At 37.3% G+C, this 25,802-nt stretch overlaps 1 protein-coding gene and 1 long non-coding RNA gene across 2 annotated transcripts; one reads left to right on the forward strand and one right to left on the reverse strand.

Moving 5' to 3' along the window:
• Positions 1 to 2,883: 2,883 nt before the first annotated feature.
• LOC127082782 (uncharacterized) lies at positions 2,884 to 5,328 on the forward strand. Its single transcript, XR_007788212.1, has 3 exons — positions 2,884 to 3,269; positions 3,976 to 4,339; positions 4,607 to 5,328. It is a non-coding gene; the product is annotated as an uncharacterized LOC127082782 (long non-coding RNA).
• Positions 5,329 to 21,544: 16,216 nt separating this feature from the next.
• On the reverse strand, positions 21,545 to 22,321 carry LOC127079676 (uncharacterized). Its single transcript, XM_051020060.1, has one exon. It carries the CDS (start codon positions 22,319 to 22,321, stop codon positions 21,545 to 21,547), a length of 777 nt encoding a protein of 258 aa, XP_050876017.1.
• Between the last annotated feature and the right edge of the window lie 3,481 nt (positions 22,322 to 25,802).

Below are 25,802 nucleotides of genomic sequence, written 5' to 3' on the forward strand. Positions count from 1 at the left end.
AAATTATATCCTCAGTGTGAAGCTAGAGAAAATATATCCGAACGCATCACACGCTAAAACATACAATAGAGTCGCCATCGAACTTTATTTATTCCCGAAGGAAAGGGAAAACATTGATAAAAACCGAGGGAAAGAGAAATCTGGGTAAGGAAGCCGGTTATGTAAGGGGAAGGTATTAATACCCCTCACATCTGTTGTACTCAACGGGAACCATTTTGATTGTTCTAAGCTTAAATGGGTGTTATATATAAGGTTTACTCGCGAAATAATAAGGAAAAAGAAAATGAATAGATAAAGTACTTGGTGAGGATTGCGACCCTCATGTCTACGTATCCTTATTGTGCAATAAGAAATTCAGAGCTTCGTAGTTCATAGAACTAATGGTAAGAGGTGAAAAAAAGAGTGATAACAATATGGTCTGAACCAAATGGTTATGTTGTTTGACTCCAAAAAGGGGTGAAATTTGAACCCAAGAGTAAAACTGGCGTGAACCATATGTGGGTAGCCTAAGGCGTGGTGGCACTATATGGTATGACCGAAAACAAAGAGAATTAAGTATTTGATTTCATAGGCAAATAACTCTTGGTTCACAAGAAGACACAAGATGGAGCTCAAATAAATATTGTATTTGACTCAATATAATAGTGTATCACATGGAGTGAATGAAGGTAGAATGTTTAGAATGTATGTAATGATTAATGGATCATGGAGTGGATGGATGATGCCATAAGGAATAACGAATAATTAGGAATGTGCTCGCCAAGGATTCACATCCTTGTGCCCACGTATTCTCATCATGCAATGAGAAATTCAAAGCATTCATAGTTCGTGGAACCATGAGAACAAAGGAAAGAAATTGAAAGTGATGAAAAAAATACCTTGTACCAACATAATGGTAGCATGGGAACCCATAAAGGTAAATGAACTTTGAACCGAAGAGTAAACAGGCGTGTTGGCTAAAAAAATAAGGAATAAAGTGTTCGATTTAATAGCCAAACATCTCTTGGTTCACAAGGTGGACTCCGATTATATCATCCTAAAAGGGTATATATGGGGCCCACAAGAAAGTGTTGTTTGGTATAAGGAACAATATATCACTGTAGGGAACAACAATTTGAAACCAAAGAAGAATGTTATATTGGATCCAGGAAGGAATAAACTCTGAACCAAAGCGTAAAGGAGGTACAAACTAAGATGTGGAGGAAACTAGGCATACCCACTCTATTGTCATAACCAGAAACAAAGATTAAATGTTTGATTCCAAATAAAACATCTCTTGGTTCAAAGGAAGGCATTGGATCTGGAATCCAAAGATAATGTATTTGATCTAAAAAAGATGGTATTGATTGAATGGGGAAATAATAAATAAGGTAGCTCGTGGAGAATCTGAATCTTCGTGCCTACGTATTCTCACCGTGCAATGAGAAAGTCAGAGCTTTCGTAGTTCAGCTCACTATGACTGAAGACAGCAAGAGATTGAAGAGGCAAGACGTATGATAAATGATAATGGAAGATGAAGAGTTGACATGTGATTCTCATCTAAACTTTCAAGTTGTTGAAGAAGAATCCTTTCTGCTCCTTGTGATGATGAAGACATTATCAATCATTCGATTCGAATTGCATTAAAGTCTATGAACAAAGGGGAATACCTTGAGCAATTAGGTCATTCGTCCCGTACCCAAGGATACCCTAGAAAAGAATAAGATTTCTCCACTCTCATCATTCTTTGTTACTTAAGGCTCATGTCACACAATTTGATTCATGATTGATAAGTTGCTGATAGAGTCTTCTACTTGTTGCACTGCTGCTTTATGAAGGGAGACTTGACAATCATTTAATTAGAATTGCACTAAAGTCTATGAACAAATGTGAATACCTTGAGCAACTGGGTCATTCGTCCCGTACCCAAGTATAACGTAGACAAGGATAGTATTTCTCCACTCTCATAATTATTTGTTACTTAAGGATCATGTCGCATAATTTGAATATTGACTGACAAGCTCTTGAAGAAACACCTTTGATATGCTTTGTATAATCCACTGCTTGATTTTCCTGGGATGCTTTGCATGAAAGTCTGAACTTGATGCCTTTAGATCCACAGCTTACAGAAATAGTCTTATCAAGTGATCAAGGGACTTCTGATCACTTGAATAGACTGATGGATTATACATGAATCAAAGGATTTAATTAATCAAAATTTATCTTGATCAACTGGAATCAAAGGGATTGAATTAAATGGAAAATTATGGTTATCCTAATCTAAAGGTCAATAATATGTACAAAATCCTAGCTAGGGGATCATGGAACATCTAATATTAATTTAATCAACTATCCAAAATACCACATGAGAAGTCAATTAAAAGTGAACCATTATTCTAAGGCATACCCTAATCTAAGGGAGCATGAAATTTTCTAATTAAACCATTAAAATGGTCAAATTACATGGTATATTCAATTATAGAATTAAAACTAGGATTAAATCTAATTAAAATTAATCATCCTAATTATTTCTAATCAAAACAATTAATTCCAATTAACTATTTTAATCCTATATAAATTCTAAATCTAATATGTTAATCCTAATTGTTACTCTAATTAACCTAATTAATAGGACTAATAAATGAAAAAAATGATTAAAAAAAATTAACAAACAATAAAAGAAAATAGGCCAGAAAGGGGGTGTATAGGCCCTGTATAGGGTGCAGGGAGCAACATGTTGCGCTAGGCCCATTGCCAGGCCCATCCAACCTTTGTTGTGAACCTTAGGGGTGTACTAGGAATTATGGGACGATACCAACAGCATTGGCCCAAAGGAAAAGATTCAGCCCAAATCCAAAAAAATAATAGAGGAGGATTTCAAGCCATCATACCACGTTCACAATGTTCACCGTGCCTCCCTTACTTGAGAACGAACTCCGCCATGCTGGAATTCGCCATCGGCAGCGGCAGCGGCAGATACTCAAACCACCGAAATTCTATACCATTACAAACATCTCAACCTCCTCTACTCAAATTCAAACATAATTTCGTCCAATTCCTACCGCATCATCCTAACCGAAATGAAAACATATATGAACCCTAGCTAAGGAATTCGAAATTAAATCCTAAGGAGAAGGAATTAAAGCCAATATGGTTAGGGCTTTAACTCTTGGGATTGAGAGCTACAATGAGGTAAGAAGAAACGTGGAATTGCTTACCTGCCGGAGTAGTTCCGATGACTCTTCAGAAGCGACGTCTGTCCAAGGAATCATAAGATTTTCCCCCTTCAAGTAACATGCTCTTCGGCTTCTTTACTTCATTTCTACCTCATGTTTGAGTTTGCTCATTCTTCTTTCTTCTTCGTGCGAGCTTCTTCCTTCTTCATCCTCCGTTCTTCTGAGTTTTGATTGTGTGTGTATTCTTGCGTGAGTGTAGAGGGGGGGGGGGGGGGGGGATTATGGTTGTAGCTCAACCAATGGAAGCTTCCACGTGAAACTTCAATGGATATGTGTGAGAGCTAAGAGTGCGTGATATTTATTGTTATTGAGATTGACGAGATTTGTGAGGCGAGAGGTTGAAGATGAGATTCTGAGGAATGAAAACTATTTGCAGTGATTGTGATAAAATGTGATTTCTGAGATTGTGAGAAGTGAATGATGAGATAATGAATGGTTAATTGATAGTGAGAATGAGGAAATTCAGTGCGTTCTTGAAGTGTGAAGTGAATTGTGTTTATATAGGTGATGATGATTGTTGATATGCTATTGAGTTTGTTAGAAAATCTGTTACGATTCAGTTGTCACTTCCCCCCAAATTCGGTTATGATTTCTGTTGGAGTTTTCTTTTGTTTGTTGCAATTTCCACTTCCAATTTATATTAGTTAGAAGTTTCTGTTATGATTCAGTGCAGTTAGTTTGTGAGAAGGTTTTAAATGATCCCCTTTGGTTAGGTTAGTTTTGGTGGAGGTTAATTAGGTTTTATTTTGAAATCCTACAGGCTGGCCGAATGGCTACACGGGGAATGATCTTGAGTTGCTACTTACATGGAGTTTTGCAGGCTGTTATGGTATAGGGCTGTAGCAAATGGTTCTTTCTACAGGACTTAAATTTAACTGTCATGGAGCTATTTTGGATTGTTGAGCTGTTATATGAACTCTGCTAAGTATTTTCCATACTTGAATTTCCTCGGTTCTGTTATACCCTGTTATTGCTATGCTTGATTATAAATTGTCATGCCATTGTTATGGACAGATCTACTATGGGCCTGCTCATTGTTGGGCTGCAACTTGTTGTGTATACATAGTTGTTCATGTTGAGTCATGTGTTGGATATTGAATGGCTTGCATTGCCTGCTGCTAAAGGTGAAATGTTATGCTATTATGATGTTTGAAATGTATGGAAATATGAATGCATAACTTGCTGTTATATGATATATAAATGTTTGTTATATTTGATGCGATGCATTGTTGATATATGGATTGTTGTGTGAGATGCTATATGAATGTGTGTTTGATGTATGCTTATCATGACATAAGGTGGAAACATAAGCACATTGCCATGTATTTGTCTATAGATGCTCGAATAACCACATGCATGCTAATGTATATGGATATGTGGATTGATTGTAGGGCTGCAAGGCAAAGAAAATCCCAAATGCAAGGCATGACCATGTTTAAGGTGTGGCAAGGCCAAAACCAAATGGATGCAAAAAAGAGATTTCTTGCTCATGAATCAAATGACCATGGAATCTTATACAAGAGTGAATATGTTATTAGTATTAGGGTTTAGGTCATGTAAAAATATGTTGGTTGGCTTTGGCCAACTCGTGTCGCATCTCGAAGAAACACACTTACAAAACAGAGTCACCACCAATGATATTTATCCCAAAATCGGGAAAGGAATCACTGGGTAAACCTACCAAAGGGTGAATCTAATGGTCTTGTGACCAAGAGATGGGTAAGGGAATCGATTACGCAAAGAGAAGGTATTAACATCCCAAACGTCTGTAGTACTCTACAGGATCCACTCTTGTTGTTCTAATCAAAAGGGCGTGTTTATTCTAAAACCTACTGACTAAAAGGGAATTCATGCAAAAAGATTGAATTATAAACAAAAATAAAGTTTTTAATTATCGTGCTCGCTTAGGTTTTGCAACCCAATGCCTACGTATCAATAAAGAATCAGAGCACCGTAGTTCTTCCAAAAAATTTGGTTTGTTGGTGCTTTTTATGGGTAACCACCCTTATTGAAAATTTTCATAAGAAATTCCAAATGGAAAAAGAAATTTGATTGGTTGAGTATTCTGTTGAAAGAATACATCAAATGATCCACCCAAAGCAGGAGGTATATAAGTAATTCTCTCTTATTGTTGAAAGAGTTCAAATAGTATTTAGAATGTTTTTGGATTTTGATTGAGAAAAGGTTTTTGTTTTAGAATGAATGAAAAAATAAAAATGGAAAATCTAATGGAATTATAAAGTAATCCTAATGTTGGCATACAATAGTGGTCCTAAAGTTAGGATAAAAGGGAAACATCTACCTAGATTATCATGCAAAGATTGACCTATGGTTAAGGATCAAAGGGTCTACATAATGTTGTCATGCTTGGTTAACAAACCTAAGGTCTACTTTAGTTCAATCTTAACCAAGAATGAACCAAATAAATCCTATGGGGAACATGTTATCCACACAAGGAAAAGAGATAAAAGAAGAAGACAAATCCAGATCAAGTCATGGTGAAAGTAGAGATAAATCCATATTAAGTAATTGAAGAATAGATAAAAGATAAACTATGGCATATCAAGTCATGCAGAACATAATGCAATACCATATCAAGTAATGGGAGGAAAGAAAAGCAATATAAAGTAAGCCATACCAAGTCATGGAAGAAGAGATAGAAAATAAACAAAGTAATCCATATCAAGTCATGATAGAAAAGATGAAAATACTTCACACAAGAAAGAGATATAGGTGGATTATTAAGTCTCACCTTGCTTTAGGACATCACAAATTATCACCAAATGGTCACATGTTAGCAAATAGAAACATCTCATTCAGATTAGTCATGAAAAAGGGGGGGGGGAGCTCAAAATAGGTTGTGAATACAACTAAAGCAATCAAAAGGTTATCAAACCAAAATGGGAAGCAACATCATATCAAAATGAGCATAAAATCATGTTATTCAAATAACTAAAGTCTCCAGATCAAGAAGGAGTTCAAACATTGGATCCATGGTACAAGCATCAAAGTACACAAGCATCATTCAAATTTGTAAAGGGAAATGAACATACGTGTGTGAGTAACTAAACATGGCAAAGTGCATAAAAATGAATGAGATCATAAACATAGACATGGTGTCAATACTTATAATATACTCAAGACATCACAAAGGCGTCATAAACACACTCAAAGATTGAGACAATTAGTGATTACAATCAAACCTTAATCATGCCCCTAAAGGCAAACAAACATCAAGCAAATATAGATGAAGTAGAATTATGGGAAAATGGTATCAAACCACATAAGTCAGAAGCATATAACATATTAAATTCCACATACAAGTCATTCAAGCATCATGGATGAATCACACAAGCTATGCTCCAAGATAGAGCAAAAGATAGGCAAACAATCACACAAGTTCAAAGAGGCTTAAGCAAAAAGTAAACAAACCATGAAGGTACACACATGACATCAATGGATGTGTGACTTGTACAATAAGTTAACTCAAGATGAGGTTCAAGAGCAACAAGAGAAGTCACCAAAACTTCACACACACATCAAAGCCAAGTAACTTGATATACAAGTAAAGATATCATCCTAGAAAAGGAATCCTTTATCAAAATTCAACAAGATGAACAAAGACTAAAAGAGAGATGCTTATAGTTCATGGGATAATAACAAAATCCTTTTCAAAGCATCAAATACAACCTAAGGTATCAACAAACAAGTAAACTCAAAGTTCAAGGATAACTAACAAGTCAAATGACAGTTATCATCCAAGTAAGGAATCCTTTGCTCAATCAAAGGAAATGACCAATGCAAAATGAAATTGAGATATGAAGAGATGAGAGGATAGCAACATTAAACCATACAAAAATGGATCCCAAGCTCCTAAGAGCTTCACCATCAACTAAATTCAAAACTAGATCAAGAAAAGAAGAAGGTAGCTCTTAATGTGTCATCAAGATGAATGGAAATGGAATACCATTCAAAGAATCATAAGAGCAAGATATAAGGTTGAAAAGACAAATGTAATTATAAGTGTAGGCAAGAGGAAATAAAATCCATTGGACTCATAGTACTCAAATTGGAATGCACAAGACAAAATCCAACTATGGTCTCAAAAGTAAGCAAGAAGTACTCAAGACAAGCAAGAAAGGAAACATCAAACGGAGATGCCCAAAATGGTTCTCATGGGTGAATTTAGGACTCCTAAATGATGATGATGAGGTCGAGAGAGAATGGGAAAGAGATCCCTAATGGTTGCACAAGTGCATTCCAAAATAATCTATTAAATGTAAAAGGGATCTCAAAGAAACAAGTAATAACTCAAGAAAAATAGTTAGGAGCATAGAAAAATTATAAAAAACTTAGGCATAACAAGATGAAATCAGAAGCTCAAAATCTTCCAAAGATATACTCACCATTATGTGTAAAGGATGCCCAAACAAATCTAACATTCAAGCAATGCACCATTAATTGATCACACTAAACAACTTTCAACAATAGGTTCAAAAACAAACCAAAACTAATTATCCAAGCATCAAATGAAACCCAAATGACCTAAATACAAATGTATAAAATATTTGGTCAAAATTCAAATGGGAAAATTAAAAATCAAACCCTAACAAATAAAACTAGCTTGATTAGACACACGTAAATAAAAAAACAAAATAAATATTAAAATAAATCAAAAATGAAATAAAAAAATATAAAAAATTAAATAACATTCAAAATATCAATCATGAATTAATGCAGAATTTTTAGCCCAAGGGAAGTATTTTAAATAAAATTAAATAAAATAAAATAATATAAAAAAGTAAAATGGAAAGGGGGTGCATTAGCAAATTGGAAATGAGCTAGGAAATAGTTAACACACAAATGGGCCTAAAGTAGGGGGGGGGGGGGGGGGGTGGAGAAAGTGGAACTCCAAAACCCACAATCCAAACCATTTTTAAAAAAAACTGATTTTTGAAGCGTGAGAATGGACTAAATAAATAAAATGAACAAAAGTCATGTAACACGACATCAATTTGTCATGCCCTCACTTAAGTCACAAAAGAACAAAAACATGCCCAACCAATCATAACCTCCCAACCACTCATCTTCAACCTCTGCTCATGCATACTTGAATCCTAATTCCGACCCTAACATGCTGGATTCCACCTCAAATAACTTCCTCATCTCTCCTCCAAATCCCACAAGACTTGAACCAAAGTTGCAGTACGCAGTGAGTACAACATCATAGTAACCTTGGTTTTTTAAAAATAAATGAAAGAACATGGAGAACAAATAGAAATAACATATATGTTCAACTTTTTAAACATCAAACATTAAAACTGAAAACAACAATTTGAGCCTAGCTCCAATGGTCTACTCAGTAGTGGACTCTCTAGATGCATATGTATAGATTTAGGCATGGTCAATAACTAAACATGAGGAAGGATAGGGTGAAGAAAATCTGACCTAGTGGAGAAGATCCATTGTCTCTTGAACTGGATGGAGCTTCAGAAACCCCTCTAATGAAGCTTGGTGTTCTTCTGGAAGCAAAGATGAAGCTGAATGAATGGTGAAAGCGAGCTCCAAATAAAAAAATCCTCAAGCTTCAATGTTGCAGTCTTTAGGTTCTTTCTCTTCAGTGACCTCCTCCCCTTGACATTAGGTTAAGGATGACTTATATATGATGCTTGTGATGAGGTGAGATGTTTTGCAAGGTGAAAGAATCGTTGGATGGCAAGTTTGGTAGTTTGTGCAAAGATTGAAGAGTGGAATGCAAGGCTGCGTTTTGGATACAAAGTGTGTATGCTCTGTGTCGTTTTAGGGAGCCCGAGGTGGAGTGAAAGGCCCCAGGATTTGTGTGACTGGGAGGCAGTGGAGAGAGAAAAGTAGGCAATAAAAAACAATTCCAAAAATTTTAGCCAAATTTGGACATAATGTGCATGCATACAATACATGGGTTGTTGGTACATACAAGGCAAGAAGTGGTGTGTTGATCGTGTGGAATAAACTATGATGTAAACAAAGGAAACATCATGCACAAATCCAACAACAGGTGTGATAATGGAGATTAAATATCAATCATGTTCAAATAATCTTAACCCTAGGTTTTCATGGCCAAATGGAATGAATTAGGGCTCTTTAGAAAGAGGGAAGGGAGAGGAAGAGGTTTTATGTTGGAGGAATTTTGAAACAAAACCTTTAGCTTCTTCAAAAATGGGCATGAAAATGGCTGCTTGAAACAACATATCAAAATGTCAATTATAGGTATTCTTGAGGTCCTAACTTGCCATGTCCATAACTTGTTCCTTAAGCTACCAAATAGGAAATTTTTTGAAGCAAAAGTGGAGAGGAGACAATGTTATACAACTCTTATATTGAGGTCAGATCCAAATGAAACTTGAAACCTTATGAAAATTGGACATGAAGTGGGTTTCTTGAGATGATCAAATACTTATAATTTTTTTCACTAAGTATAAACCCAAATCAACAATCCAAGGCCAAGACTTTAGAGGATGGTATCTTGAGTTATAGCCAACCAATTGAGGTGTTCTTAGAACCAAAGGAAAGATGAGACTTGACACTATAATTTTCATGTTGGAAGCACCTTGAGATGGAGTCCCTAACATCCCTTAAAACTGGCATGAACATGCTTGGGAATTCTGACTTGGGATACTTAGAAATTTTCTAAGTGTTGGGACAATTGAATGAATTTGAAATACCAAACTTTCAATGACCATATCTTAAGCCATGATGATCCAAATGCTTCAATCTTGGTACCTCCTTAAATCTTTGAGAAAGGACAACAAATTTCATGTTAAAGTCAATTTGATTTGGAATCTTGATCATAGAGAACATTGGCCATGAAGGTAGCTGCTCACTAACACCAAACTTTCCAAAATAGCAAGTTTCTATAACCCTAATTTCCAATTTAGGTAACTTTCCATAATTCTTGATTTTTGATGAATCTCTTTACTTTTCTTGATCAAATTTCCACCATATACCATATTTGACTCGTGGAATGCAATTTTGACCAAAGAAATCAAGATTTGACTTTTTACCTGCTCAATCGACTTTTCCCCAATTGAATCAAACCATTGGTCATCTGAGCAATTGAACTTCTTCTAAATAGAATTGATGGCCAAGTTTCACACATAGACACTTAGGGAGACATAGAATACCATGGAATCAAGTCTTGCTCAAAAAATAAAAAATAAACTGATTTTATCACAAACCCTAATTTCAGTCCAAAAAGATAGGAGATGAGTGCACATCTTCAAAACCTTGATTCCTCTAGGGAAAATGGAGGAACTTGAGAGCAAAAGATGTCTTGCATAACATTAAGATGAAGATGATTTAAAAAGTTTATGGCACCCTAGCTCAAGGACCAAGATACAAAAGAGTGTGATTAACTTCCAATATCTTGTAATTCTCAATCAACTGAAGAGGTGATTGACCAATTGAGGGCTCTTAGGGCATAGGAAACCCCTTGTAGCTTGGGTGATTATGAAGTTGAGGATATCCCACCTTCCTTGTACTGATTGTCACTTCTCTTCCTTCTAAAGCTTGAACAAGGTCACAAGAGGGATGCCTTGATCCCATAACCATTGAACCAATGATATGCATAAATGTATATGATGATAAAACATAAGTCAATTATGATTGAAAAAAGAGGGTAAATTTTGGGGTACAACAATTGCCCCTAGTTATGCTTCTTGCACCCGAGAGGCTGAAAAAGCGACAGGTTTCAACCATTCAAGGTGGGAGAGGATTGAATACCAAAAGAACCCAAAAGTTTGCACTCCGAAGAAGAGGAAAAGAGGTTAATATGCAGGTTTTCAAGTTTTATGGTGTATTCGAGAAAAATACCCAATCTCAAAGACTACCAATCTATACGGGCGCGTCTGTGGATAAAAGATGTTGCACCATGAAAGAACTGGAACACCAACAAAGGTACCAGGATGGAACTGGTTTTAATAATCGCAAAAGACTACCAATCTGAACGGGCATGTCTGTTAATAAAAGATGTTGCACCAGGAAAGAACTGGATCACCAACAAAGGTACCAGGATGGAACTAGATTTATAAAGATTACAAGGATAAAACTGGATTTAAAAGATTACCAAGATGGAACTGGATTTAAAAAGACTACCAGGATAGAACTGGATTTAAAAAGATTACCAGAATAGAACTATATTTAACAAGATTACCAGGATAGAACTGGACTTAGAAAGATTGCCAGGATAGAACTGGATTTAACAAGATTACCAGGATAGAACTGGATTTAGAAAGATTACCAGGATAGAACTGGACTTGGAAAGATTACCCGGATAGAACTGGATTTAGAAAGATTACCAGGATAGAACTGGATTTGGAAAGATTACCAGGATAGAACTGGATTTAGAAAGATTACCAGGATAGAACTAGATTTGGAAAGATTACCAGAATAGAACTGGATTTGGAAGAGAGTACGAAAGAAAACAAAGGCTTCATGAACACTTGTAGGTAAAATCAAATGAATCCTGTGAGGATAAAAAGAATATGGAGATATACCAAAAGGCTGATAACTTTACTAGGGAAGCAAGGAAACACCATTGGCTTATGCTTTGATGCATGTTTGAATTTTGCTATGGCGTAATGCTCCGTGTAAAATGGGAATGCTACGAAATTTTATGGATGTAGTGTAATGATGCATGATTTTACAGATGAATAAATAAAGTATAAGGAACTGCCGAAGAAAAGTCCTCGAAATATCTGAAACTCTATGGGGGAGGAACAAAACAGAGCTACCGGTAACTACAAGCCACCATCTCTAAGGGGAATCTGCAAAAATAAATTGCAAACTCTGCCGAAGAGATGAGAATCTCAATACAAGCTCTGAGTGGGGATACAATGAAGATTGGACGTTGCTGAGGAAGGTTACCAATGGACTCTCGCTGTGAATGAGGTGAGCTCTGCGTACGAAACATAGAAAAACGTCTCTTCTCCAGGAGATTTGAGAAGTCTTGATCAAGGAGTCTCAACAATGCAACTCTACTGGGGAATAAGAAAATTCTCAACCAAGGCTCAGCTGGGGAAAGAGAAACTTCTCACAAATAGGGATGAAACATTGATTTGAGGAATAAACAATCTCTGATAAATACAACTGTTGGGGGAGTGGGGATTCTTAACCAAGGATCCCATCAGTTATCCCCTTTCAGCCACAGCCTCTGCTTGGGGAGAAAAGAAATCTTGACAAAACTTGATGGGGAGAACAAAACGAAATTAAGAGCTATCCTGCTGATTCTTGCTTTTGTGCTGGCACTTCGTACATCTGCGAGTGAACATCACTCCTACAACATAAAACACACCCAAAATGCCCCAGGTATAGCATGATCACCTTGTCTACTAACCCGGCCACATAGAAAATCACAAGCATATTCACATGTCCTTTTATCATGCCACATATAGCCCAAAAAAATTCAAATGCAAAAATTATCAAAACTTCAGACGTTTTTGCAAACAAAACAGACAAAAGAAAAAGAAAAATAAAGAACAAGCTTTTGAATGAAAATAAACTTTTATTGATTGAGAATTTGTCTGTAAATATGCCTTTACATCAGGAGGAAATTCCTATGAAGAGGTAATTGCAAAAATAAAAAATTATTACAAGAATGGTAATGTGAAAATGGATTTCCATCAGATTCCGATTCGGCTATAACTCCTTATGACCTTAACACTCTCATCCCTTTACTTTCTGAAGAAAATGATCGAGCTGATTCCTACCCCTCGGAGTTTCTAACTGTAGTAGTATGATGAAATCCACAGATCCAATACAAGATGTATTTGTTCGCTTTAAATCCCTAACTTTTTCCTGGATCGTCCTTTTTAGGTTTTCAATCCACAGGGATTCCTTTTTGGCCTAAGCTGCCTTTTCAGGTTTTCAACTTAGCGGGTGTACTTATTATTTTATTTTTATCCCTAATTTTTTCCCGAACCTTTTATTCATTTTTTGGTGGTTTGCAGGGATGCCCATTTTTTGCCTAAGCCGTCGACTTAGCGGGTCCTTTTTATGAGAAGTATTTTTTGACTACGTCTGCATCCACAGGGAGTGGGAAGTCCTCACCATCCATAGTGGTGAGCATCATGGCTCCTCCAGAGAAAAAGTTTCTTATCACGTATGACCCTTCATAATTTGGAGTCCATTTTCCCTTGGGATCAGATTGAGGAAGAACAATTCTTTTCAAGACAAGATCACCAGCTTGGTAATTCTGAGGACGGACTCTTCGATCGAACGCCTTCTTCATTCGCTTTTGATATAGTTGTCGATGACAGATAGCAACCATTATTTTCTCTTCAATGAGGTTCAACTGATCAAATTTATTTTGCACCCACTCGGCCTCGTCGAGTTTCACATCTATCATTAACCTTAAGGAAGGGAGTTCAACCTCGACAGGCAAAACTGCCTCCATGCCATAAACCAACGAAAATGGAGTTTCCCCAGTCGAGGTACGTACCGAAGTATGGTAACCATGCAGAGCAAAGGGTAACATCTCATGCCAGTCTTTGTAGGTCACCACCGTATTTTATACTATCTTCTTTATGTTCTAATTAGCTATCTCCACTGCTCCATTCATCGTCAAGTTGTTGAATCTTGAAGCTCTTGCACAACTCTGTCATCATCTTGTTGTTGAGATTGGACCCATTGTCTGTTATGATCTTCTCGGGAATTCTATAACGATAAATGATATTTTACTTGATAAAACGAGTAACCACCTACTTAATCACGTTGGCTTAAGAAGCAACTTCCACCCATTTTGTGAAGTAATCAATGGCCACTAGGATGAAGTGGTGTCTGTTTGAAGCGGTGGTCTCAATCCGCCCGATCATATCAATATCCCACATTGTGAAGGTCCCTGGAGAAGTCAAAACATTCAAAGGCACGGGAGGAACATGCACTTTATGAGTGTAAATTTAGCATTTGTGACATGATTTGGCATGAAGGTGGCAGTCAGCTTCCATAGTCATCCAATAATAACCCGCTCTCTGAATCTTTTTTGCCATGGCATGACCACTAGAGTGTGTTCCAAATGAACCCTCATGAATCTCCTCAATAATTATGTCGACTTCGTGTCTATCCATACATCTGAGCAGGATAGAATCATGATTCCTCTTATACAACACGCCACCACTTAAGAAAAACCGAGCAAACAGCTTCCTTAATGTCTTCTTATCAAGGATAGACGCATCCTCTAGGTATTCCTGTTTCTCAAGGTATCTCTTGATATCATAAAACTAGGGTTTATCATCCCGAACTTCATCATTAGTATAACAAAAAGCTGGCTCATCCAACCTCATAATGCTGATGGAGAGGGCCTCATTTGCCCATTTGACTTTGAAAATGGATGCCAGAATGGACAATGCGTCTGCTAAATGATTCTCTTCTCTTGGAATATGATCGAATGTGATTTCCTCAAAGTATGGAATCAACGTCATCACGTGCTCTCGGTATGGAATCAAATTTGGGTGACGAGTCTCCCAATCTCCATTGATTTGGCTAATGACCAGAGCAAAATCCCCATATGCTTCAAGATACTTGATTCTCAAATCAATAACAGCTTCAATCCTATAGATGCAAGCTTCATATTCAGCCATGTTATTAGTGCAATCGAAACAGATTATGGTAGTGAAAGGAATATGAAAACTCGTGGGGGAAGTAATGACAACTCCTACACCGTTTCCTAAAACATTTGAAGCACCGTCGAACACGAGCGTCCATCGTGATCCTGGTTCTGGCCCTTCATTTGGGTCCGGTCGGTTGTAATATTCTTTTAGAAACATCACATTTTCATCCGGAAACTCGAACTTCATCGGTTGGTAATCTTCCACAGGCTGATGGGCTATGTAGTCAACAATTATACTACTCTTTATGGCCTTCTGAATTTTATAATGGATATCATATTCTGTTAAAATCATTTGCCAATGGGCAACCCTCCCTAAGAGAGTAGGCTTCTCAAAAATATACTTAATCGGGTCCATCTTCAAAATCAAAATAGTAGTGTGGGTCAACATGTATTGTCTCAGTCGGCGAGCAGCCCACACTAGAGCACATCAAGTTTTCTCAAGCAGTGAATATTTGATTTCATAGTTGGTAAACTTTTTGCTCAGGTAGTATATTGCATTCTCTTTTTGGCAAGACTCGTAATGTTGGCCTAATACACACCCCATCGACTCGTCGAGGACAGTGAGATACATGATCAGGGGTCTACCCTCTACTAGAGGCATGAGAATCGTAGGTTCCTGCAAGTACTCTTTTATTCTTTTGAATACTCTTTAACAATTATAGTTCCACACTACTACCTCATCCTTTCTCAACAACTTGAACATTGGCGCACATGTAGCTGTTAGATTGGAGATAAATCTACCAATGTAGTTCAACCTTCCTAAGAAATCACACACTTCTTTTTCGGTTCTTGGCTCAGGCATCTCTTGAATCGCTTTTATCTTTGTAGGGTCAACTTCAATTCTTCTTTCACTGATCAAAAAGACATGTAATTTACGAGACCTTACTCCAAAAGTACACTTGTTGGGATTTGGCCTTAGCCTGAACTTCCTCAATCTTTCAAACAATTTCTGCAAATTGATTAAATGTTCCTCCTCTGTATGGGATTTCACAATCATATCATCCAAGTAGCACTCAATCTCTTTATAGATCATGTCATGGAATAGGGTTACCATTGCATGCTGGTAAGTTTCCCCTGCGTTCCTTAAACCAAAAGGCATAACTTTGTAAAAAAAGGTTCCTCAAGGTGTAATAAACTTGGCCTTCTCCATGTCTTTTGGGGCCATTTTAATCTGGTAACAACTGGATAAACCGTCCATGAACGAAAAAACTGAGAAATGCGCAGTGTTGTCGACCAATATATCAATGTGGGGAGAGGGAAATCATCCTTAGGACTTGCTTTGTTCAAATCATGGTAATCAACACACATCCGTACCTTACCGTCTTTCTTAGGAACAGGAACAATGTTAGCTACCCACGGAGGATAAGAAGTAACTTCCAGAAAACCTGCATCAAATTGCTTTTGCACTTCATCTTTGATCTTTTTAGACATATCTGGACGCGTCCTTCGAAGCTTCTGCTTAACAGGTGGACACTCTTCCTTTAAAGGTATCCTATGCACCATAATATCCGCATGGATGTCTTGATAGGACCAAGCAAATATGTCAATAAACTCTCACAACATGTCGATCAGCCTTGCCTTCACACTTTCTTCCAAAGAAGCCCCTATTCTGACCTCTTTCACGTCGTCCTCAGCTCCAAGATTCACAACCTCAATGTCTTCTTGGTGTGGATGGATGACCTTTTCTTCTTACCTTAATAACCTTATCAACTCTTCCGGGAGTTCACAATCTTCATCAACTTCTTCTTTGGCTTGGTAGATTGGATTGTCAAAGTCATAATGAGGGATAGCAGAATCGTTATCAATGGGGTCCGAGGTGGACGTGAATATGCAGTAATGATGTTTTTTATGCTTTTTAGGAAGTGTGTGGTGAAAAAAAGAAAATATTGCCATTTTAAAAGGAAAGATAAAAGTAAAAGTAGAAAGACAAAGATCAAAATATTTGAATGCAAAAATGTCCTTTATTTTATGATAAAAATTGAAAATGAAACATGGTGGCCCTGCATGATTCACTACGCCTTGGGCAGAGCACAAGAATTATTGCATGCTAAAAAACAAAAGAAAAATTACTCCTGATTGAGCGTGACTCGGATGACATCCTTTGTATTCCAATTGCAGAGTTCTTCACCTGGAACACTTGGTTGAATCCAGTTTTCTATGTTAAAATCACTTTCATCATCGTCACCGACATCACTGGCCTGATCATTACTGATAAATCCAGCACTTGTAAATTTCATTGGAGTGAGAACACTTGGAGCCTGGGGAACTTCAGGGGTTACATCTTGCTGGGAATGACTGAAACCGAGACCAAACTTGTCAAATTTTAGAGGAAGATCTAACCCATGACCCCAACCATCAAGGTAACCATTCTCAGCCACTTATCTGGCATCCTTCAATGAAGACATGGAAACTGCATGCCTCTTACCCTCAGAGCGAGGAGTCTTGATCATCTGAACTGCTTCAAACGCCTAAAAAGAAGTTTCATGTACTTCCCCCTCAACCTCTATATACCGGAAAGATGTCAAATGACTCACCATGTACTCTACCTCTCCATAGATAGTAACAATCTTACTACTATTTAGGAACTTCATTTTCTGATGCAAGGTGGATGTTATAGCGCCTGCCCCATGAATCCACGGGCGTCCAAGCAAACAATAATATGAGAGTTGTATGTCCATGACGAATAATGTCGTACCAAAAACTTGTGGTCCAATTTTAATAGGTAGGTTTACTTCACCAAAAACAGCTCTTTGAAACCCATCAAAAGCCCTGACTATCAAGTCGCTTGGGCGCAATTAAACTCCTACATAGTAAATCTTCATCTGGGTAGACTTGGGCAGCACATTCAAGGATGATCCAGTGTCCACCAACACATGGGATAGTGTAGTTCCTTTGCATTCCATAAAAATGTGCAAAGCTTTGTTATGATTGTGTTCTTCTGGAGGGAGATCAAAGTCCGTAAAACCCAAATCGTTATCAACTGAAATACTGGCCACAACCCCTTCTAACTAGTTGAGAGTGATGTTTTACGGTACAAAAGAAGAACTCAATAATTTCATCAGGGCAGTCCTATGAGCTTCGGAACACAACAACAAGGACAAGATTAAAATTTTAGATGGCGTTTGGCTTAGATGATCTATCACTTTGTAGTCACTTTTTCTGATTAATCTCAATAATTATTCAACTTCTTGAGACAAAGAAGTTCCAGGTACTACATTCAGAGTATTAAATTATACAAATCCAGAATTATCACCCACCACTTGTTTACCCTTAGCTTTTGCCAAGGCATCAATATTATCTTGAGCGTTATGTGGAGAATATATCCTACCACTTATGGTAATTCTTCCTGTACTGACAAAGTTGTCCACATTCAAACTTGCGTCTTTACTTGATTTGTCTTCGGAAAGCTTACTTTCTTGCTTCACTCCATGGTAATAAACATCTGACCCATAATGCCAAGGCACAACACTCTAGCTGGAGTAAGGAATAGGACCATGCAACGCGATTGTCAAGGGCGTAGGCCTAGCAGGTGCTGGAATATTTGCAGGCGTATAAGGAATGGAAATCACCACCACCTCTTTCCCTTTAACTTTCTCGTTTTTTATGATCCTATCACACTGTAGAACACCTTCACTGATCAAATTATGAATCCCAATCTTCAGACTAACACAACCTTTGAGCTGACTCTGGCACTCACAACAATCTGGGGAGCACCCAGGAAAGACACCATTTTTGATCAAGTAACTTTTAACACATGGCAAAGGAGTAGACAACAAGTTCACATCCATTATCAAATTCAAGTCTTCACCATCTTCTACGACATTAACAATAGGTCTGGCATGAGCTGGCATAGGGTTTTGAATAACATTAGGTCCATTGTCCGGGGTGAACTGAATGGCCTTAGAATCCAACAATTCTTGCACTTTATATTTAAGGGCCCAACAATTTTCCACATTGTGGCCTATACCGCCAGAATGAAATTTGCATCGAGCATTAGGATTATAACCTGCAGGAAGCCTCTCAGGAGGAGGTGGCATGTCCCTCAAATTAACCAATTTCAGTTGCAATAAATGTTGAAGCACTTGAGAATAAGTCATCGAGAGTGGATCAAATACTTTCTCGATTCTGGGTTATCTTGGCTGATTGTAATTGCGATGAGGAGCGATTTATGGTTGTTATTACTGTTGGTACTATGGTTGTTATTGCTGTTGAGGAGTTGCGATGACCGGAATGGCCACACCATTCACTTGTTGCTGTTGATGTGGATGGTGATGCTGATGTTGATAGTGTTATAGATGTTACGGTTTGTATTGTTGTCTTCCTCTTCCCCTCTGAGTATAAGCAGCGCTTAATTCACCCTCCTTTTTCTTGGGGTAACCACTGAATGGTTTCTTACTAACTCCACTTGTAGAATTACCAGCATTGGTTGAATGAATTTTACCCATTTTGAGACCATCTTCAATCCTCTCTCCAGCCATTACCAATTCGGAAAAACCAGTAGAAGTGCTACCCACCATTCTGTCAAAGTAAAGACCTTGTAAAGTACCCATGAACATGTCAACTAGTTCTCTATCCATCAATGGAGGTTGAGCTCTAGCAGCTAGCTCATTCTATTTCTAAGCATACTCCTTGAATGATTCATTCGGACCCTGAGTCAAACTTTGCAATTGGGTTCTATTTGGTGCCATGTTGATGTTGTATTGGTAGTGCTTCACAAATGCTTCTGCCAAGTCTCTCCAGTTTCTAATGTACATTCTTTCCAAGTGCATATACCATTCCAAAGATGCCCCGGCTAGGCTATATTGGAAAAAGTGCATTAGCAGCCTCTCATCTTCCGAATAAGCATACATCTTACGACAATAAGCTCTAACATGCTTCTTTGAGCAAGTAGTACTAGTATACTTGTCAAAGATAGGAACTTTGAACTTAGGTGGAACCCTTACCCCTGGCACCAGTCCCAGGTCAGTAATGTCCATTCCTACAACACCTTGTCCCTCTACAACTTTCAATCTTTCTTCTAACATATGGTACTTTCTAGCATCAGCATGAGCACTCATGTCACTGTTATGCATTGAATACATATCTTTGTTACGATCTACTTCTAACTCTTACATTTAAGTGTTCCCCCTTGCATTGGGATGCCCCAACATATCCCCAACAATGAGATGCGGTCCTCCATGATTGTACATTGGTGGTGGAGGTGGTAGAAAATTTCCATGCAGACCCTGGTTACGAGCATGATAACCATTATCATGTGGATCATTAAAATCCGGCCCAACAAAATTCATAGAAACATTGGGAGGAGGCTTCCCCATAGAAACCTCTTCAAACATCAACTCAGGTCCTTTATTTTCAACATGAGGTCTCTCCATAAGATCCCTCAATTCTTCCTGATTACGAGTCACATTGGTAATGACCTCCACAAACTGTGCCATCCTAGCATCCATCTGGTTCCTCATTTCATTAATATTATCCTGAATTTGATCCATCAAACATCTTTGGTTGCTTCTTGTGGCGTAACGGCGAATGATTGTATTTGCAATCTCTACTAAGAAAAGCAGAATCAATCAGAGAGGTCCGACCAGAAAACCTATTATGAATGCAATATGAATGCATGAATGAATGTAATGACATGTTTGTGTATTTCCAAGGTTCTAAAATTTTGATTCAAGTTATACAAGCGAAAGAAAATAGAAGATAGATAATGAGCACTGGATATGCCAAACATCAAATTCATTAAATTGACAAACTAGAGTAACATAAATAGTTCTTACAAGAGAAACAAACAGATAATCAAAATAAAAGTGAAAATCAAAAGACCCCATCAACAATCCTGATGGTGGCCACTACATGGAAAATAAGAAGACAAATTAAATCTTTCCAATCCACATAGGTCAAAGGTCCTCCGCTTTTGAGATACTTCAAGATCCAGGATTTGGACTCTTCAAATAACTTCTTTGTCTCTTCCTGATTGCGCTTCTGGACAAGGCTTCGGATAACCACATCTTTTCAAAAAATCATTCCATCCAAGTACCGACATTGGTCAATCAACTTCTCACATTCGTTGCATTCTGGGAGTTGAATTTGTAAGGGAGCATCATCTCTTTCTTTCAACTGAGTTTTGAGGTTTGCAATCTCCTCCACACCTTTCTCCAAATGAATGTGGCTCCCTTTGAGATGAATTTCCACTCCTAGCCTCTGGGTATTTTCCTCTTCGAATTGAACATTCTTATCCCGAAGTTGTTTCTCTAATCCTTTAACCTTGGCCTTGTACTTCCTCTCCATCTTGGCTTTGGAGACTTTGAGAGATTCATATTCTTGGTGCTTTTGCTTGATATCTTCTTCAACCTCTTCAAGAGCTCTCCTTTGTTCTTCAATAACTGTAGAATGATCCCCCTCTAATTTTGTCATTTTTTAGCTTCTTTCTGACCCTTCCATCCACAGTAAAACCATATTCATCAAGCAAATCATCTCTTTCTTTAAGTTTATGAGCCAAATCCATATTTTTTTGCCTAAAGCTAAAGACTTGTATGCTTAACTCTTCTTTCTCATGCTTTAACTTCTTGTTCAAAATAAAAGTTTTATTGAAGTACTCTCTAGGCACAAAATCAGGGTGATCTGTCTCTTGAGGATACAATGGCTTCTCTGTCGAAAAAGGCAACAAAACAGTTTGAACTTTATCTTTGATCTAGTCCATGTAAGAAGGATAAGTAACACAATCCTTCTTGCCAAAGAACTTTTTTCCTTTACATGAAATATGATTCCAGGCCTTTCCAACTTTCTTCATCATTTCAACACCCTCAGCCACATTGTAGAACAAAGACTCTTGTATACTTCTACCTTCTGGAGGTCCTTTCAAAGCATAACCCAATTGCCTCTGAGACAATAAGAGATTATAGTTTATACCTCCCCTAACGCCCATGAGAGGCACATTAGGAAACTCTCCACAACTCATAATCACCTCATATTTCTCCATCCTATCCAATCTTAAGTTATACCATACCAAATCATTGGAAGTAAGCCCCATCAATCTCTTGGACCACTTCAAGGTTTCTTTGTTATCCACAAACGCCCCTTTGTAAGGGAGATGGCTTCTGAACCAATGATACAAAAGAGGAGCATAACACCATACTAAGCCACCTCTCTTTTTGTGATTTCTGGAATGAATGGAATGATAAACATCCCTCAAAAGTGTTGGTATCGGGTTCCCTACCATGAAGATACGAATGGCGTTCATATCGAAAAAATCAATCACATTAGGAAACAAAACAATGCCATAGATAATGCAAGCCAAAACAGCGTTGAAAACCATCCAATTTTCTTCCTTAACCAAAGCATCCAAAGTTGCTAAAAGAAAGCTTAGATGAAACCCAGGGAGTCCTCCTTTTGTCTTGAGATTAACATCCACCACAAATTTGCCCAAATAAAGGGTAGCAGCAATATGTTCAGAATTAGGGACCTCCATAGACACATGGAAAGGAACTTGAAGTTTGATGGGAATTCCCAGAATACATGAATACTCCTCCAAAGTCGGTGCCAACTAATAATCTGGGAATGTGAAGCATCGTAAGGGAGGATCATAGAACTGTAGCAAAGTATGAAGTGTATTGTGTTGATACTTGTTGAGAGGAGCTTTGAGGTATTCTACAATCTTCCCATAGTCTCTTTTGAAAATTTCCATATTTTCAGAAGGGGATCTCCCAGCCATCTCGAGAAGGGAATCTGGATAACCTTAGGAAACTTGTAAGAAACATGTCCACCTCTACCAGTATCCATCTTTAGAGACAACTTACATAATGAAAATCAAGAATTAAAACACCGGAAAAACAAAGACATGTGTGTTAAGATAATGAATATAACGATGCTTATGAATGCAAATGTAGTTTCCATATCAATGGATAGCTGTTGTGCTTGATAACTGACTGAATGTCCCAAGCTCAAAAGTTCGACGTGATTCATAGAAAACCGGGTATGATGAAGGCTTGTTTTATAACACCCACCCCATCTCACAGGCAGGTTCTAATAAGAGCAGAACAGGCTTCTAAATGGCAACCAGAGTCGATGTTCTTATGATAACGCTTTGTCTAGTGCATAAGGCATGCAAGACAAAAACATTCTCACCAGAACCTCATTTGGGCGTGTTATGCCATACAAACTCTTACGTGTCAGATGCCACGAGAGTTAACATGACTATCCACTCTAACCTATGTGTCACTGGCCTGGGTAGTTGACCTTTTACCTCATAGTAACATCCCACTTAACCTACAAACAGAAGATCCAACAACCAGCACAACATCAATATCCAAAATATGGAGAGTAATAAAATGCAATGAATTCAATGAGCAATTAAAACATAAATAAATAAACACCCAATGAAAAGAAAACAAACAAGAGCTAGGACTGACTTGCTTAAGGGATCCCCAGCAGAGTCGCCAGCTGTCGCATCTCGAAGAAACATGCACACAAAACAGAGTCGCCACCAATGATATTTATCCCAAAATATGGAAAGGAATAACTGGGTAAACATATAAAAGGGTGAATCTAATGGTCTCGTGACCAAGAGATGGGTAAGGGAGTCTATTACACAAAAGGAAGGTATTAGCACCCCTCACGTCTGTAGTATTCTATAGGATCCAATCTTGTTGTTCTAATAAAAAAGGTGTGTTTATTCTAAAACTTACTATATAAAAGGGAATGCATGCAAAAATATTGAATTATAAACAAAAAGAAAGTTTTTATTATTGCGCTCGCTTAGGTTTTGCAATCCAATGCCTACGTATCAATAAAGAATCAAAACACCGTAGTTCTTACATAATTTTTGGTTTGTTGGTGCTTTTTATGGGTAACCACCCTTATTGAAAATTTTCATAATAAAATCCAAATGGAAAAATAAATTTGATTGGTTGAGTATTTTGTTGAAAGAATACATCAAATGATCCACCCAAAGCAGGAGGTATCTGAGTACTTCTCTCTTATTGTTGAAAGAGTTCAAGTAGTATATAGAATGTTTTTGGATTTTGATTGAGAAAAGGTTTTTGTTTTAGAATGAATGCAAAAATAAAAATGGAAAATCTAAGGGAATTATAAAGATAATCCTAATGTTGGCATGCAATAGTGCTCCTAAAGTTAGGATAAAAGGGAAACATCTACCTAGATTATCATGCAAAGATTGACCTATGGTTAAGGATCAAGGGGTTTACATAATGTTGTCATGCCTGGTTAACAAACTGAAGGTCTACTTTACTTCAATCTTAACCAAAAATGAACCAAATAAATCCTATGGGGAACATGTTATCCACACAAGGAAAACAAATAAAAGAAGAAGACAAATCCATATCAAGTCATGGTGAAAGTAGAGATAAATCCATATCAAGTCATGGAAGAACAGATAAAAGATAAACTATGGCATACCAAGTCATGCAGAACATAATGCAATACCATATCATGTACTAGGAGGAAAGGAAAGCAATATAAAGTAATACATATCAAGTCATGGAAGAAGAGATAGAAAATAAACAAAGTAATCCATATCAAGTCATGATAGAAAAGATGAAAACACTTCACACAAGCAAGAGATATAGGTGGATTATTAAGTCTCTCTATGCTTTAGGACATCACTAATTATCGCCAAATGGTCACATGTTAGCCAATAGCAACATCTCATTCAGACTAGTCATGAAAGAGGGATAAGGGGGGGGGGGGGGCAAAGCTCAAAATAGGTTATGAATACAACTAAAGAAAACAAAAGGTTATCAAACCAATGTTGGAAGCAATATCACATAAAAATGAGCATAAAGTAATGTTATCCAAATAATTAAAGTCTCCAGATCAAGAAGGAGTTCAAACATTGGATCCATGGTACAAGCATCAAAGTACACAAGCATCAAAGTACACAAGCATCACTCAAAGTTGTAAAGGGAAATGAACACAAGTGTGTGAGTAACTAAACATGGCAAAGTGCATAAAAATGAATGAGATCACAAATATAGACATGGTGTCAATACTCATAATAAAATCAAGACATAACAAAGGCATCATAAACACACTCAAAGATTGAGACAATTAGTGATTACAATCAAACCTAGTCATGCCCCTAAAGGCAAACGAACTTCAAGCAAATATAGATGAAGTAGAATTAGTGGAAAAATGGTATCAAACCACATAAGTATTAAGTTTATAAAATATTAAATTCCACATACAAGTCACTCAAGCATCATGTATGAATCACACAAGCTATGCTCCAAGATAGACCAAAAGATAGGCAAACAATCACACAAGTTCAAAGAGGCTTAAGCAAAAAGTAAACAAACCATGAAGGTAAAAACATGACATCAAGGGATGTGTGACTTGTACAATAATTTAACTCAAGATGAGGTTCAAGAGCAACAAGAGAAGCCACTAAAACTTCACACACACATCAAAGCCAAGTAACTTGATATACAAGTAAAGATATCATCCTAGAAAAGGAATCCTTTATCAAACTTCAACAAGATGAACAAAGATTAAAAGAGGGATGCTTATAGGTCACGGGATAATAACAAAATCCTCTTAAAAGCATCAAATACAACCTCCAAATCTCAAAAGGTATCAACAAACAAGTAAACTCAAAGTTCAAGCATAACTAACAATTCAAATGATGGTTATCATCCAAGTAAGAAATCCTTTGCCCAATCAAAGAAAATGACCAATGCAAAATGAAAATGAGACATGAAGAGATGAGAGGATAAAAAGAATAAACCATAAAAAAATGGATCCCAAGCTCCTTAGAGCTTCACCATCTACTAAATTCAAAACTAGGTCAAGAAAAGAAGAAGGTAGCTCTTAATGTGTCATCATGATGAATGGAAACGGAATACCATTCAAAGAACCATAAGAGAAAGGTATAAGGTTTCCAATACCAAGGGAATCATAAGTGTTGGAAATAGGAAATAAAATCCATTAGACTC

This window comes from Lathyrus oleraceus, chromosome 5, assembly GCF_024323335.1.
Source record: "Lathyrus oleraceus cultivar Zhongwan6 chromosome 5, CAAS_Psat_ZW6_1.0, whole genome shotgun sequence".
NCBI classification, from domain to species: domain Eukaryota; kingdom Viridiplantae; phylum Streptophyta; class Magnoliopsida; order Fabales; family Fabaceae; genus Lathyrus; species Lathyrus oleraceus.

Bases quoted from the DNA above. Each gene is read 5' to 3' on its own strand.
- LOC127079676 (XM_051020060.1), bottom strand. From the start codon at position 22,321: ATGGAGGTCCCTAATTCTGAACATATTGCTGCTACCCTTTATTTGGGC.